General features: G+C 36.7%; 1 protein-coding gene across 1 annotated transcript in view; it reads left to right on the top strand.

Moving 5' to 3' along the window:
• PTPRQ (protein tyrosine phosphatase receptor type Q) overlaps positions 1 to 15,532 on the top strand; it is a gene marked incomplete at both ends in the record, with an annotated part of 125,963 nt that overhangs the window by 33,577 nt on the left and 76,854 nt on the right. The window contains 10 exons of the mRNA XM_082280024.1: positions 1,041 to 1,290; positions 2,421 to 2,549; positions 3,307 to 3,453; positions 5,224 to 5,396; positions 7,767 to 7,980; positions 9,658 to 9,810; positions 9,929 to 10,108; positions 10,913 to 11,020; positions 13,440 to 13,721; positions 14,897 to 15,079. Coding sequence (XP_082136150.1) covers positions 1,041 to 1,290; positions 2,421 to 2,549; positions 3,307 to 3,453; positions 5,224 to 5,396; positions 7,767 to 7,980; positions 9,658 to 9,810; positions 9,929 to 10,108; positions 10,913 to 11,020; positions 13,440 to 13,721; positions 14,897 to 15,079 — 1,819 coding nt within the window. The remainder of the gene's footprint in view (positions 1 to 1,040; positions 1,291 to 2,420; positions 2,550 to 3,306; positions 3,454 to 5,223; positions 5,397 to 7,766; positions 7,981 to 9,657; positions 9,811 to 9,928; positions 10,109 to 10,912; positions 11,021 to 13,439; positions 13,722 to 14,896; positions 15,080 to 15,532) is intronic.

Genomic DNA, 15,532 nt, shown 5'->3' with positions numbered 1-15,532 from the left:
GAACCAAGAACTTACAGGGTTTGTTTTGGTCAGTGCAGACATACATTATTGTTAACATATGATTTTCTATATAGTATGACAATGCTTTTTGTATTTTAAAAGTATGCTTTATTCTGTGTATCTTATTTCAATATTTTTAAAATACTTCCCCTACCAAAATAAAACCCAAACATGGTTAGCAGAGTGATTTTCAAAAATATAGTTGTAGCCTGAATTGTTCTTATCATTGAATTCAGACCTGTAACCATTGTAACCTTCTGTAATTTCTTGAAGAAAATTCTCTCTTCTAGAATTTTTTTCTCTTTTTCTTTCTTACTTTGAGCACAGCTTTGCAATTACCCAAATGTCAAAATGTCAAGTAACCAAACCTTTTTCCTTTTGTCTTTTTTTTTTTCCCAATTTCCTACACTTAGTGCTGTGATGAAAAGTGAAGTTTTAAATGACAAAAATTATCATAACTTTGTTTTCAGATTTTATTTGGATGATCATGTTAGGCATTGCAAAGGTTCCTGACACCAGGCTGATTTAATTCAGCACTGAGAAGACAGGCTGCCACCTACTGAACCATCAGCATTGGTCACCATAATGCCTAGCAATTTTTCAGAGTTGTCTCCTGACACTGTGGATTAAGAAACTTCTGTCTGGTTTTATCCATGATACATGAATATGTGTATGCTATACCTGTGTATGCACATACACACATAGAACATACAGGTGATGCAAAAGGACCTCACTAGGGAACTTTTTTTTCAGGAGAGACTGAATGCTGAAAATAGAAACTGGGAATAAATAAATGAATCCAAGAGAGATGCTTCTGTTCAGTCAGATTTGGGATCTTTTTGAATAAGGCAGGAAACTATAATACTGTCACTAATAGGATGTACTAGCAACGTCTACCTAAATCTGGGAATCGAAGTATAAAAAGGAGAACCAATTTAGGGTAATTGTCTCAAAGATGGTCTGTCTTTTTTTCATCTACACATATTTACAATTATAGGTTACAGATGCAGCTTATTATGTTTCCTATTTTTTATTTCTAGGATAAGAGTGAATCATTTTTGTGGAGTACTACCACCCCTTCAACTACTTTTGGGAAATCCACAATTCTTTCACAGTCTACAGCGAAAGAAAGCACAGAAGCACCAAGTCAAATGAGCTCTGTTTGGAGTGAACCAATTAGCTTTGCTGTAACTAACCTCAGGCCATACACCACCTATCTTTTCGAGGTCTCTGCAGTTACCACTGAAGCAGGCTACATTGACAGTGCAATTGTCCGGACACCAGAATCAGGTACATAAAATACACGCTGCTTTCAAATGGCAGTAACGGTCTCAGATTTATGTGAAAAACTTCAAAATAGAGGTTTGATTTTCTGCTGCAAGATACTTCAGTCCTAATCTGTCTTTATCTGCATCATGCTTTTGTATTTGCATGATTACTTAATTTTATCTGATGGAATTAACGGAAAATATATATGTATTTATGTATCTAATAATGTACAGTGAATGGGAGTTCAGTTATTGTTAGGAGTCAAAGATACCAAAGTTATGCTCAGGACAGATCAAATCTTATGGAAAACTGAGGACAATTTAAGAACTGTAATTAATAGCATAATGGCAGAAGAATTAAAAACAAAGATGAAGGGAAAAGCTGTCAGGCATAGTATTCTAAAAGTATGTGTATTGTGTACATAGTAATGCACTTAATGCTTCTTTACCTTTGTAGACAAATAAGCAATATAAAGAAAAGTCCTGTATTTAGGTTCCCAATCTGGACCTATTGCAGAAAGTTGTTCAGTGCTGAAGAAATCTTTAAGGACTGGGTGGAGTTGATTTTTGATTACTTGCAATGAATTGAGAAGTTAGAATTGGAAACAAAGGTCAAGGAGCAGGACTTTTATAATGGCAACGCTGCTAATAGAGCTATACCAAAAAGGCATTCCAGAGAAATGTTTTTCTGGCTTTCTCTTTGCTGGTACATCATTCTTTTGTTTGACATTTGATGTTACTTGGTTCCCTTTCACACAAACAAAATAGATAGCACTGTCCAGATGAAAAGAAATTTCGTTGCCTCCTAGATATGTTCATGTGAATTCCTTTGATGGAATTTCAATAGCCTTAGTTTGCTGCCCTGTCTATGGAATTTTGGTCAGTGTCTCTTCTTCTGATTTCAGGGCTAATTTCCAGATTATTTTTCACCTTTGTCTCCTAGGGATTATTTGCATACTATCAGCTCTCTTGACACCTTTCCTTACAATTACCTTAAAACAGAAATTAAGTAATTTTAATGAGATATGCTTTTATAACTTCTCTTCAAAATATTTCATGTTTATGTGTAAAATGAATTGTCTGATATGGGGTTCTTGGACATCCTAATATAAAGTATTGTATGTTCAAAGACTTTTTCTAATGTTGTTTAAGTTCCAGAAGACCCACCACAGAATTTTGCCAAGACCAACATTACAGCAAAGTCTTTCTCAGTAATATGGGACCCACCAACCATGGTAACAGGGAAGTTTAGTTACAGAGTTGAGCTGTATGGACCATCTGGTAAGTCAGAGTTGATGTTAACATTTCTATTGATTTTTTTTTTGTGGTTATTTCCTTACACTTACATTCTTCTGTGCCTGACAATCAAAAATGAATATTCAAAAGCAGTTATGTATCCCTTTTTACTATTATATATTTTAATGGTTTGTAGATTACTTTTAAGGGAAAAATCAGTCCATCACAAGGAAGAGTATAAAATTAAATTCACGTTAGTTGTTCTTAAGAATGGAGAAGACTAACTTCTCCTCACTCTTTCAGGAGATGATAGGCTAAGCAGAGCTGAATTACTGTGCTTATATATCTAAATCATTCTGTATTTACCTTTACTCTTTTCTCTTTCTGTTAAAGATTTCTGGAGAGTTTTTATTCTCATGCAGTATACAATCAACTCCTTAAGTCAGTTATGATGTTTTTGCAATTTTTTTAAACTCAGAAATGTATAGATAAAGCAATTATAGAATTGCCTGTACTTATGTAAGACATGAGCTGTATTCTAATGTTTTTATGGGACCACACAGGAAAAGCAATAGAAACATTTTTTAAAAATCTCTTCCTCTTGAAACTCATGCCTCCTTAAAGTGGCTTGGTTGGTTGGTTGGTTGTTTTATTCCCCATTTACTCAGCATTATTGCACTGAAGTTGATTCCCAATTAGCTTTTCCCCAAACGAATGTGGCTTTTCATTTGTTCATCATCCTGGAAAGCAGCCATGGAGTGTTTCTATTTTTGAGCTAGAACCTCTTTGTTTTTAATTCCAGGTCACATTCTGGATAACAGTACAAAAGACCAGAAGTTTGCGTTTAGTAACCTCGTGCCGTTTACAACATATGATGTGTATGTCAGTGCTGAGACAAGTGCTGGGGTGGGGCCAAAGACCAACCTTACAGTTTTCACTCCTGCAGACGGTAAGTAAGCATAGAGAGGTAAAGTAAATGAACTGGATGTGATAAAGGGTTTCAGTTTTCCCTTTAGAGCCTTTAAGGTACTTTGCAAAAGAGATAATGGGTATAAGAGCACTGCAAGAGATAAAAAAATAGCTTAAAAATCCTAAAGAAAATAAGTCAGCCGAAGATTACTATGTCATTTATTCTTTGTTTTTGTCAAATTCATACTCTGTCAGTACATTTATCCGCTATCATAAGCCTTCAGAGATTGCGAAAGAAATGTTTCTCTCTAAATGAGAGGAGTTATTTTTAGATGCAGTAATTAAGTTGCAGGACCCCCTCTCCCCCGTTAGATGGCAGCAAGAGGAAAAGAAAGACCAGCGCAGATGCCCGTGACTGTTTCTTTCAGCCCCCACGTTCCTTATTAAACCTCTCGTTTGACTAAATCTCAGCAAATCCAAGGCCCCATCCCCGTCTCTGATGGAGCCACCCTTACTAGCGACCGTGGCTCTGGGATTGACCCAACATCGAGGTCTTGTCCTGGTGCAGTGAAGTGGTTGGTTCTGCCCCCGAGCCCGCAGTTCCGTGGTTTGGGACCTGTGGTCCCAAATAGTCAACTCTCCAGGTTAGAGTCCTTGGCTGCATAGAAATGCAGTTTTATCTTATGTGTATGTGAGATTGTGCGGGATTCTTGGTCAGCATTTGAGGATGCAAGGAGGAAAAATTGAGATTTGGTGTGTAATAGAGAGGCAGTTACAAGATGCTTATTTCTGTATTACATTTATGCCACAGAACACAAATTTAGAAAATCTCTGCCTCACTGATTGCTGGCAATATTTGTTGTCAAGGTGTAACACTGGGAGGAAAACCTTTATTGTACTCTTTCCTTATTGATATGCTTTTGGCAACTCTCAGAGACAATTTCCAGAGATGGCCTGCCTGACTACAGTCATTCTCATCTTGTGTTGAAATGCACTGTCAGAAGCCAAAGGGAACTTTGGTGGGTTTGGGGTTCTTTTAGCATAACACAGAGTGTCTTATTTTAATGCCAAATCTAAAAATCCTCCTAATGCAAGGAATTTCAAAATTGTCTTTTACTGAAGTGTATTAGAAAAAAAAGTATTTTTGTATCAAATCTGAATATCAGTCTATTGAATGTAAATGTATTTTATCTCTGGTGGTCCTATGGAAATGACAATATAATTAAGACTGAATGTTTAATGAAGACATTATATGAACTATATAATTTATATCTTTAATTTATATAGATTTTATATCTATAATTACACATAATTATAAATGATCTATATAATATAAATAAAATTACATCAACCTAAATAAAATTATATAAACCTGTTGAAAAAGGGAAATTAAAAAGCTGTATCACATTAATTTTTTCCCCCAGCTTTTTACTTCATTCTTGTATGGCTTTGATGTTTTTAGAGCTAACCTTTCATTTTCAAGTGTACATAAGATTTCATATAGGAAAATATCAAAGGTCTGCTTGATTCCAATCAAGTAGACTTCAGTAGAACTATCCTGGTTTACATAATCTTAGTCTCTGATCATACTCATACACGTCTTATGTGTTAAAAAAAAAGTGTGCATATTTTTAGAACTGTAGCTTGTTTGCTAAGAAAACATGTGAAGTAAGTCTCTACCCTGCACAGGGTCAAATCAAAAGATAAGGATGTGAAATTTGATTGTCTATTGTACTTTGCATACAGTGCTGAAAAACCTTGTAATAATCACAAGTGTTTAAGGAAATCAAATTTCTTCTTGAATATTTAGTCCCAGGTGCTGTGTCAGATCTACAATTATCAGAAGTGGAAGCCACATATATAAAAATTGTTTGGAGGAAGCCACAACAACCAAATGGAATCATTACCCAGTACAGAGTTAAAGTACATGTGCAGGAAACTCTCGTCACTCTGGAAAACACTATTCTTGGAGATAAAAATAAGGTATTCTCTTCTTTTTTTTTTAATATGGATTTTTTGTTAGATTAAATTTGCTCTCTGCCTTATCTGACATTTACAGAATGTGGAACTAGCTCCCACAGAGGAATTGTTAATGTTTTTTAAAGCCACCTTCCTCAGTCCACTCTCCTTCTCTGCCTGGCTTTCAAAAGAATTCCAATAATGCTGTTTCCACAACATGAAAAAATAAATCATTCTGGCAGAATGATACTGAAGGCAGAAAGCCATAGCCCACAGTCTTGTCCTTCTGAGTCCTTGAATTCTTTGCAGCATAGGGTGGCCAGACTATAAGAGTAAAGATTTAGGTGCCAAGATTGATACACAGCCACTCAGTCAAACCTCTAGGAGATGCGGGTAGGAACCCTGTGAATTCAGCAGAAGTGTCCAAAGGCTGGTTAAGTGTTCTACTAGCAAGGCAGACAGGCCTAGACTTTCTGGCTCCTTTTGTATCCTTAATTTCACATGTGTGATACTACATGCTGAACTCCATGCTGTGGTTGCATACTGAGGATATGTGTGCACATCTATGGGATCATATCTCTTAGGGGACTTACGCTGTCAATCAGTCTAGCTTCTGGATTTTGGGTGCTGATGTGCTTTACATGCTTAGAGGAGCAGCTCTGAGTATGCAGCACAGAACTGTAGATCCCTAGCAAACTTTCAGCTCAGGATTGAATTCTTTCTGAGGCAGGGCTTTTTGGGCTGAATTTTAAATACAGGTGCCTAAAGCCAGTATAGTTCCTTATTTTTTCAGACAGTGACATCTTTCACTGGATCTGAATTGGAATCTAAGTTTATGATGTAGAGCTCAAGGAAGGAGTTCACTTTCAAGTTGAATGATAAGCATCAAATAGAGCCCTGGAGTACATTAAATAAGGAGTAACGGGAAAAAAAGTTAGGATAAGGATCCATTCATTAAACCAGGCAGGCATCCTTGGAAAAGGAAAGTATATAACTCTGTAATTAAAGATTGTATCATAGTCCAGACACAAAAAATTAAAGTAGTCTGCACAAAAATGTTTTAGTGATGGAATTTCCTAATTTTTGAGTTCTTAGTGCAGCATCATTGCTGCTTTATTATAATTTATTGAATGTAATTTTCTAATTAAAAACCAATACAAATCACCTTGCTTTATTTAGAACCCCATTGACCTAAGCTTGGAGCATCTATAGGACTTGAACTGGCAGACCCACAGTGCTAATGGTACTCCACAAACAGTAGCAATAAAAAGCTGTTGTCTTATATGAGGAAAATCCTCACAAGCAAAAAGTATTTCCATGTGACCTACAATTTTGCTATAAAATGCTGGTGAAGATGAGTCATACACAGTTTTTGCCTCTTGGTACTTAGCTGAGATTGATGCTCTGTCTGTGCCTGTGGCTAATGCACCCTCAGTTAAAGGAGTAAAAAAGTGGCTTTGCCCTCTCTTTACCCAGGGTCCATAGGGAAAGAACTAATGTGTCTTAGTTACATCACTGTAAAAGCATCTCTTTCTGGCAATGAGATGGGCCATATGTGTGAGTGGGGAGTGTTTCACATGACAGCAGAACAATTCAGAGACACCAGAGTCCTGGATTTGGTCCCAGATTTTGAAGGGGCATGAAGATCTGGTGTTAACACACCATTTTATACCTATACTCTAGCCTCTCTCTCTTTTCTACTTTTGTTTCTCCTCTCTTTGTTGTTCTTACTCCACTTACATCTACTGCCATCCTTTTCCAATATTTGTTCTTTGCCTCCTCTGTCCTACAGTCCCCTGTATAACTTACCTCCCTTTCACTCTCCCTTTTCACATATACACACCCTTATTTTTCCTCTCTCTTTTATTTCATCAGCTTCAGGTTTTCTCCCTCTCCTCTTATTCCCTCTCAGAGATCTAGTCAACCTGCTAATCCTTTTCTTGAGGGACAGGAAGGGCCATCTGAAGTCCTCTTGTTTTCAATGCCTGCTGCCTTCTTTCAGAATGTAGTTAGCACAAACAGAATCTCCCAAGTTCAAATGTGTATCTATTCAATATTGCTCCAAGGATATAGCTTTTAAATTAAAGGCCTTACTCTTAAATTTCCACCTTAATATAAAATAGATATTTTAAGAGTTTTTTTTTAAAAAGGGGTGTTTGATTAAACAACAACCAGAATAAAAAGTTGTAGGCTACCAGAAGCTGAGCATTTTTATGATAAAGATTATAATTTTAAATTATTCTAATGATCAATAATATTTGTATGACAACATTTATATAGTATGTATATGCATACACAAATATTCAAGCATTATTTCTATATTATATATAAATTAAATTATGTAATTTACTGATGACTAGGTTTGTGATTTCTTTTTATATGTCTAATTTTTAGTATGTGATTGATACTTTGGAACCATATGCAATAAATGAAAGTATCAGACCTCCTTCTCCCACTTGGAATTCAATTCAAGCAGACAATGATTTATATGAAGGTTCAGCTGAAATGTTTTCCAGCATTCAGACAGCTTCCCCAGTAATGTTTACAAGTGTATCTGGTGATAATTTGCCTGATATAACTGGAGCTGCAGAATTACATTCTTCCTTGGGTAAGATATTTTAGGGTATTTTTCTACCTGCTTGTTTGTTCTGAAGGACCCCCATCACTGTCCCATGATCTTTAGCACATGGTTCAAGCAAATTATAAATGGGTCATTTGCTGGAGTCAGAATTTTTTTACTACCAAATAACCTTCTGAAACAAATGGGAATGCCACACAGGCAGGAACTAGCCCCTTGTCACCCAGCTGACCTTCTTCCTAGTGAAAGGAGCACCCGAAAGCCATCAGCCAAGCTGCATAGACAATCAGTTATTACAGTTGCCAAAGCAGGTGTGATTGTCAGGGATTAACATACCTCCAAGCCCTTCAGAGACCTTGATTTCTCTAAGCCTTTTGACTAATAGGTTTTCAAATGTCAGTGAAGGTAAATAGGTCAAAAAGTTACAACTTTGCTATATGGGTTACAAACAGGTGGAGATGACCCCATGACATGTTGATGTCATTAGTGAGTACACTTGTTCTGTATTATCAATGGACCACTGTTTCTTTACCAAGTATGGATATTTACAAATCATTAAGCAGGTCTCAGCTGACAGGCAGGGATTTCAAATACCACTCTAAATTTTTACAGTGTTTTAAACAGTGGGGAGAAAATAAAGGTTTTATTTTTTAAAATTAATTTAATTAAGTCACTGAATTAATTTATATGCACCAGTATCTAAAACCAGTATTGAATCCATTATTTTAACCTACAGTGGATATTTTCTGTGCTATGTTAAGCCTGAAGAATCTTCTTTGTCATACACAGGAAATGTACAGTGTTTTAAATGTAAATATTTTTTGGCCTCATTCATCTTGAAGTATTAAGTTGCTAAAAAGATGCCTGTGTTGCTGAAAATTGATTTCAGCCAGTGTCTGTTGTGATCTAGCATATAAGTATTATTTTATAGGAGTTATTATAGTAGTTAAAGCTGTTGACAGCCAAATTTTCAACAGGGTCTGCTGATTTTTCAATGCCTTCATTTTAATGCCCTTCTCACTGAACTCTGAGCCTGATATTCAGGTATGTGAAGCACCCAAACTTCTTCATGTTGCACTGGCATAATGACTGCTTTATAGCAGATGATTTTGGTTAGTACAGTTGGATCGTGGCTGACTTTGAACTTTATCATAAGTGCGCCAAAATCTCTTTGTGGGCATGCATGGCTTCTTCATTTTACTGACCACAGCTCTTCTGCTAAAAATACCAGCATGAAGGGATCTGTGCAAGCAGCCTTTCCAAGTATAGTTGTTCTAGCCCCATTGGGAGGGCAAGGAAGAGGGAATCTGTCTTTCTCAATTAAAAATATTTAAAACCCCTCAAAAGCTCCATCAATCTAGGACCCATGGTTCTGAAATCACTGGAGAGACTAGGTTTCATACAAAAGTACCCTTTCCTAGTTTCTAGGGGATAACTCACAAAACCTCACAATTCTACTTTTGTTCACTCATTCCTTCACCCAGCCCAATCTACTGTACACATGAAAATGGACCTATAGTAGACACTCCTTTGTGGAATTAAGAGGTGGAATGTAGACTTTTCTTTATATTTTTATAATTGACATGAAAGTTAATTCTTTTAGAACAAAATAGTTCGTAAAGGTGAATCATGCCAAGGTGAATTCAGAATGCATAAGAAATAAAATGACTTTATGAGTAAGAGCTATTTCTCTCTATTTATTCACAGATAATCAATATAACATTGACATTTTGTCTGAAGACCTGTCATATGTTATAAAGGGCCTCACACCTTTCACAGATTACACAATTAGTGTGTCTGCTTTCACTGCTGTTGGAGAAGGACCACCATCAGTTCTTACAGTCAGGACACACGAACAAGGTAAATTGTTATAACTCTGGTATTATCAAAGTTAACATACATGACTTATTTCATGGAATGTTTGAATTTTTTTAGTAATTTATTTACTTATTGTCATTTTTTTATGTTTTTGTCTAAGTTCCGAGCTCAGTACAAAATATATCTTACAAGAATATTAGCTCCTCCTCTGTCTTGCTGTATTGGGATCCTCCAGCAAATCCCAATGGGAAAATCATTCATTATACTGTTTATGCTATGGAACTGGATACGAAAAGAGCATTTCATGAAACAACTTCAAACAACAGCTTACTCATGACAGGTACAGTGTCATTTCATGAAAAAAATATAAAAATTTAAACTTGCAAGTACACTTTACAAAATTACTTTCTCCAATTTTATATAATGTAGCCATTTAAAATGTAGGTGGATCAAATCTCACGCATTCACACACATCCACACACACACAACAAAACTGCATGTAAAAACAGGGCTGGGACACTACTCACACTTGTCTACTGTGGAGCAATATGTAGAGTATGTGAGATGGGAGAAGAGGACTAGGTAAGATAAACAGTAATTTTTGAAATGGTAAAAGTAGTAAATTGTGAAATGGATTTCTCCTTGGAATATTTGCCTCAGTCTCTTGTGTCTCCATAGGAAAATTTTCCTAAATTGTCAAGTTGTTTTCAGGCTTTCACAGTATTTGTCTGATATTAATAACAGTTTTCTTATTTTAAGGTGGTAATTTTTATAGTAATTGAAGCAAACATATTCCTAATGAAGTTTCAGGCATATATTGATTTTAATCAGAAAAATGCATACAGACTAAACCCCCATATTTGGATGTTCATATATACATTCTTTGATTGCCTTGACAAATTCTTTAAGCTGTTTACAGGGTTGAAACTAGTTGACTTACTTCAAAATCTACTGATTTAACTGTATGCCTGTTTGACTTCACCAAATGAATGGTATTGCACATACTCTTTTAGGTGACAAAGGTGTATCAAAAACTCTGAGAACAGTATCCAGTATTATAGTTTTGTAAGTAGCTATGACAAAAGAAGTTGACAGCCTTGTTTACGAAGTTAAGAGCCTAAATTTTTTAACTTAATCTTTTCAGGTTTAAAAAAGTACACAAGTTATAAAATGAGAGTCGCAGCCTCTACCGCAGTTGGAGAAAGTGCTTTGTCTGAAGAGAATGATGTTTTTGTGCAAACCCCTGAGGACGGTAATACATTGTTTGCAATGATGATTTATTTTCTGTACTGAAGTTTGTGTTTGTTCAAAAAGAAGACTGGCACATACATAAAGGGGGAAGAAAGTGTATGAATAAAATCAATGTTGAAATTATTAGTCTTCTAACAGTCAGTGACTTCATTCAGACCATTTTTAGGCAAGTGCTAAAAAAATAATGATGAAAGCTCCGGCATGACCTGGAATCAACTAATTTTGATTGTGATAGACAAATGGAAGGAAAGCTGCAGAGCTGAGGCTCCCTTTCTCAAAACGATGTGTCCCTAGCATCCATCTAAATCATAATCTTTATGACTCAGTCTTACCTTCTTTTTCTTTTTATGTTATCATGTGTAAATTAGTTTGGTTTTGAAGCGTATGGACATGGCAGCTTTCAACAATTCAGAGGCCATATTGCTATCTGTAGGCAAAGAAGCTGATAAAATGAAGATTTTTTTATGCTTAATATTATATGCAGTTGTTTTTGTATAGGTGTTATTAATTTTAAGACTGATCAATAGGTTTAATGTACAGTATAATACTACATTAGGAAGATTTCTGAATCTTCCTTTCTTACTTTGCAAGGCAGTTTCAACCCATGAAGGCACTGGGGCAAGAGCTGGAGTTGTCATTGGCTTGTGCAAAGAAAACATGGGAATTTGATTTGCAGAGCAGAGTCATGAATATTAGTCTTTTCTCTTTTGTATCAAGTTTGTATTTTCACTGGTTTCAGCAAAGTTATTTCCAGTTTTTACTGAAGTAATAGGGTGTGATTGCTCTGTTGTCGTTTCTCTCATTGTCAAATGTAGCACAATACAAGAAAAACAATTGAGTGTCAATAAAGGAAAGGAAGGACTACAGGATTAAAAAACATGGGTATTTATGAAGCTTAGGTGATTTGAATAACCATGCAAAATATCAAATTAAACTGTGAAACTTAAAATACTTGCAAATTTTTTTTTTATTTACATGCTTCTATGCTGTTATGTTTTTTTTAACAGAGGAAAGGCATATCACAAGAATAGAAAGTTACTTATATAAACATTCTTTCCTCTGAGAGCTTTCAATCCCTTGCCTTTGAGTGTTAAAAAAAATTTTTCAGAGTAGACTTTCAGGCCAACGGTTCATTCATTCATAAAAGAGCCACACAAACCTTGAGGAAACCAGGGGGAAACCCATCAAGAATTCTTGCCTTTTTATAAGGCTATGCGTAATTAATTTTCTACTTCTTGTTGTTTAGCTTTCCTGAGGTAATTCAGGCTGAGATTTATGTCTCCTAACTTTAGCCAACCTACGAACAACAATTTGTTTGACTCTTGAAAAGAGAGATACCTCCAAATAAAAGATTCACTACGACTGTCTTAGATAACTTGCATTAGAATGGAAGGAACTAGGCTACTGCATTTAAATATTTTACCATGCCAGATAAATTGCAAAATGCATTTCAATTAAAAATTAAGCTTCTTCACATGGGAAATATCCATGTGGGCTGTCTTGTCATCCAGAGAGCAGTGATCTGTTACAGTTAACACTTTCCATTCATGTGCTCAGAAATCAGGAATGAAAGCGATTTGTGAGACCTTTTAGGCAAAAAAATTTATGATGAATTCTGAAATACCTGCTTACGGGCATTTGTACGCAAACTGAATCCTATGATTCTGGGTAGGTAGTATATTTTAATTTTGATTTTACAGATTATTTCAGGGGTGAAGTGGTGAAGCCTTCAGTGGAATCAAAGTTGACATTCAGAGCTGATTTTATTCATAAGTGCAGCCCACTCACTCCTTCAACACTTCCATGCCTTATTAGCTCACTGGAGTCACATGAACTCATGCTTTGCCAGTAGATTTAGCCAACACATCACCCCAGAGCTGGACTTGTTTTGTGCATGACCTTCACACCAGAGTGTGTAAGATTTACACTGGGTTCACTAAAGGGAGTTTAGTTACTGTGCATGCAGTCCCTTTCTTGATTCAATAGCTGGTTGAGTGAAGTACAAAGGGTGGTTATTTACATAGAAAGCAGTAAGAGGACATTAATCTAAATTTAAAGAACTGAATATGAAGAAGACAATGACAGGATTTGAAAGATCAGTCTGCATGAGACTGGTAGAGAGAAGAAACTTTTTTTCTTAATAAATGCAGTTTCAGATAGATTTAGACGTGGATGAGAAAAGAAATTCCAGAAAAGCTAACGTGTCATAGCTCAAAAAGATGCCTAGTTTTATGAGTGGAAAAGAGACATACCAAAATTAACTGAGGTAAAAAGCAGTAAGACTTTGAGATGGAGAGTGAGAAAATGAGTGTAGCCCTTTTGGTACAGTTAGGATCCAATGTCAGGATCCAATAGGTTTATGATCTCAGTCCTGTATTCAACTAATTGAAATGGGTTTTTTTCTGATTTCTGTATTGCAGAACCAGACTCCCCACCTCAAAACTTAGAATTAATAAATGTAACTGCAACAGAAATAAATCTGAGATGGTTACCACCTGAGCAGCCTAATGGTCTCATAACTCATTATGAAGTTCTGTACAGCGATTCCAATGATTTTTTCATTAAAAATGCCTCATCTACAAGTGTATCACTAAGTGAAGTGAAGCCATATACTCTTTACTACATCTCAGTAAGGGCATTCACCAGACTTGGCCATGGGAATCAGTCGTCTTTTCCACTTCTGGTCAGAACTTCTGAAACTGGTGAGTACATTATATTATTTTAAAAGTGAAAATTCGTGAGAAGAATCTGCTTATGATAACCTTTGATGGCCAGGAGATAAGATTTAATAATTTAAAAAGTATTTGCTTGCTTTGCAAGGCAGTAAGTTTGAATCCAGTTTTTCTCTTTTATATACAAAGCAAAAGAGCAAGGCCAGGTGCTTGGTAAGGGATGGGGAGCCAAGAGCCCAGGGGTCCTCAGGCCAGCTGGGCAGAGGCCTCACTTGCCAGGACTCATCTCACCATCCTGCTGTGAAGAGCGCAGGGCAGGTGAGGGGGGGCAGCCAGGGCCAGTCTGGGGTGCCAAACACTTCATGCTGACATGGCAGGTCTGAGGTCAAGCCAGGAAAGAAAGTTCACAAATTTGGTGATGGTAACCAAACCAGGACCAGTCCAGTGCCAGCTGCAGGGGGAGAGCCAAGCTGAGGCCTGGCTGCCATGTCAGGCAGGGACTGGATGCAAGTCAGGGACTGGATGCAAGGCAGGGACTGGATCAGTGGGCCCATGGCCAAGCACAGCCATGACAGCGGCGAAGCAGGAGCTGTAATTCAGACGGGGGCAAAGCTTGAGAGCCCTTGCTGAAAGCAGCTCCCCGAGGCCAGTGGTCAGCCCTGGCCACAGCCTCCCCACAGCATTGCCTGGCAGAAGGAGGAGGCAGCCCTTGACTACACTGGCCCTGAGTCCCAGCATCCAAGAGAGGGGTTACTTTCAGGGCCCTTCCAGCAGCATGTTTAGCTCCCTTTTTTTCCTGCGAGTATTCATACTATTTGTGTAGGGGATCCAGGCAAAAGAAAGAAAATGCATGTTGCAAGTGTAAATTATGGTAGCATAACATGAAAAATATCCTAATAATAGCTAACTTGAAGAATTGCAGTGATAGTTCTGGAGTGTTAGAAGGAAAGTTTGGTGTCATGCTCCAGGTTTTTAATATGGCATATTAAGATGATTTCTATCCATTTTTTTAAAATTACCTTGTTGTTACTGTGTGTATCTGAGTGGTTTTGATCTTCCAATCTGTCCCCTTTTAAAATGTATTTCATGAAAAAAATAGGATACAAATCCAAATGTCTACAATGTGTTTCATTGAAACCAATTGATAAAAATTCTTTCCAAATCGACGAAACTGACTGAAACCTTCCATAATTTTTTTCTTCTAGTTCCTGATTCTGCGCCAGAAAACATAACCTATAGGAACATCTCATCCATGGAAATTGAATTATCATTTTTTCCACCATCCATTCCCAATGGAATCGTACAGACCTACACAATATATCTCACGAGGACTAATGGGACTGAGCAAAGAGTCATAAACACTACTCTTCTGACACTACATATCACAGGCCAGTATACAATAATCTGGAACTTATGGCAACTGTAAGTTGTTCTGAGAAGCATGCAACAGACAGACAGAGGTATATTAGTTCATTGGTTGGACCTGATCCTTTTTGCCCTAACATAAAGTTTTTTGCTCTCTGTCCTAAGAAATAACTTGCGTCTTGCCATAATGTGGTGAAATGGGCATTAAATGGTATAGTCTAACATATATATCACTGTATTTTAGATGTTTAAAGTACAAGGAACTTCAAGAGCTATATTTGCAGACCTATCATTGTAACAAAGTAAACCCTCAAGTCATCTGCATATCTTTATGATCTTATTTTGGATAAAAATACTGGGTAAAACATTCTGGATAAAAAACTTCCTTTTCCACTCACCTTTGCATCTTTTCCTAAGTTCTGTCATTATTGCTGAGGCATGTCACAGCAGTTAGTGCTGGGATCTCAGTACCTTCA

Source organism: Coloeus monedula, assembly GCF_965178545.1.
Source record: "Coloeus monedula genome assembly, chromosome: 4".
NCBI lineage: Eukaryota > Metazoa > Chordata > Aves > Passeriformes > Corvidae > Coloeus > Coloeus monedula.
This window is presented reverse-complemented; position numbering and strand designations above follow the sequence as displayed.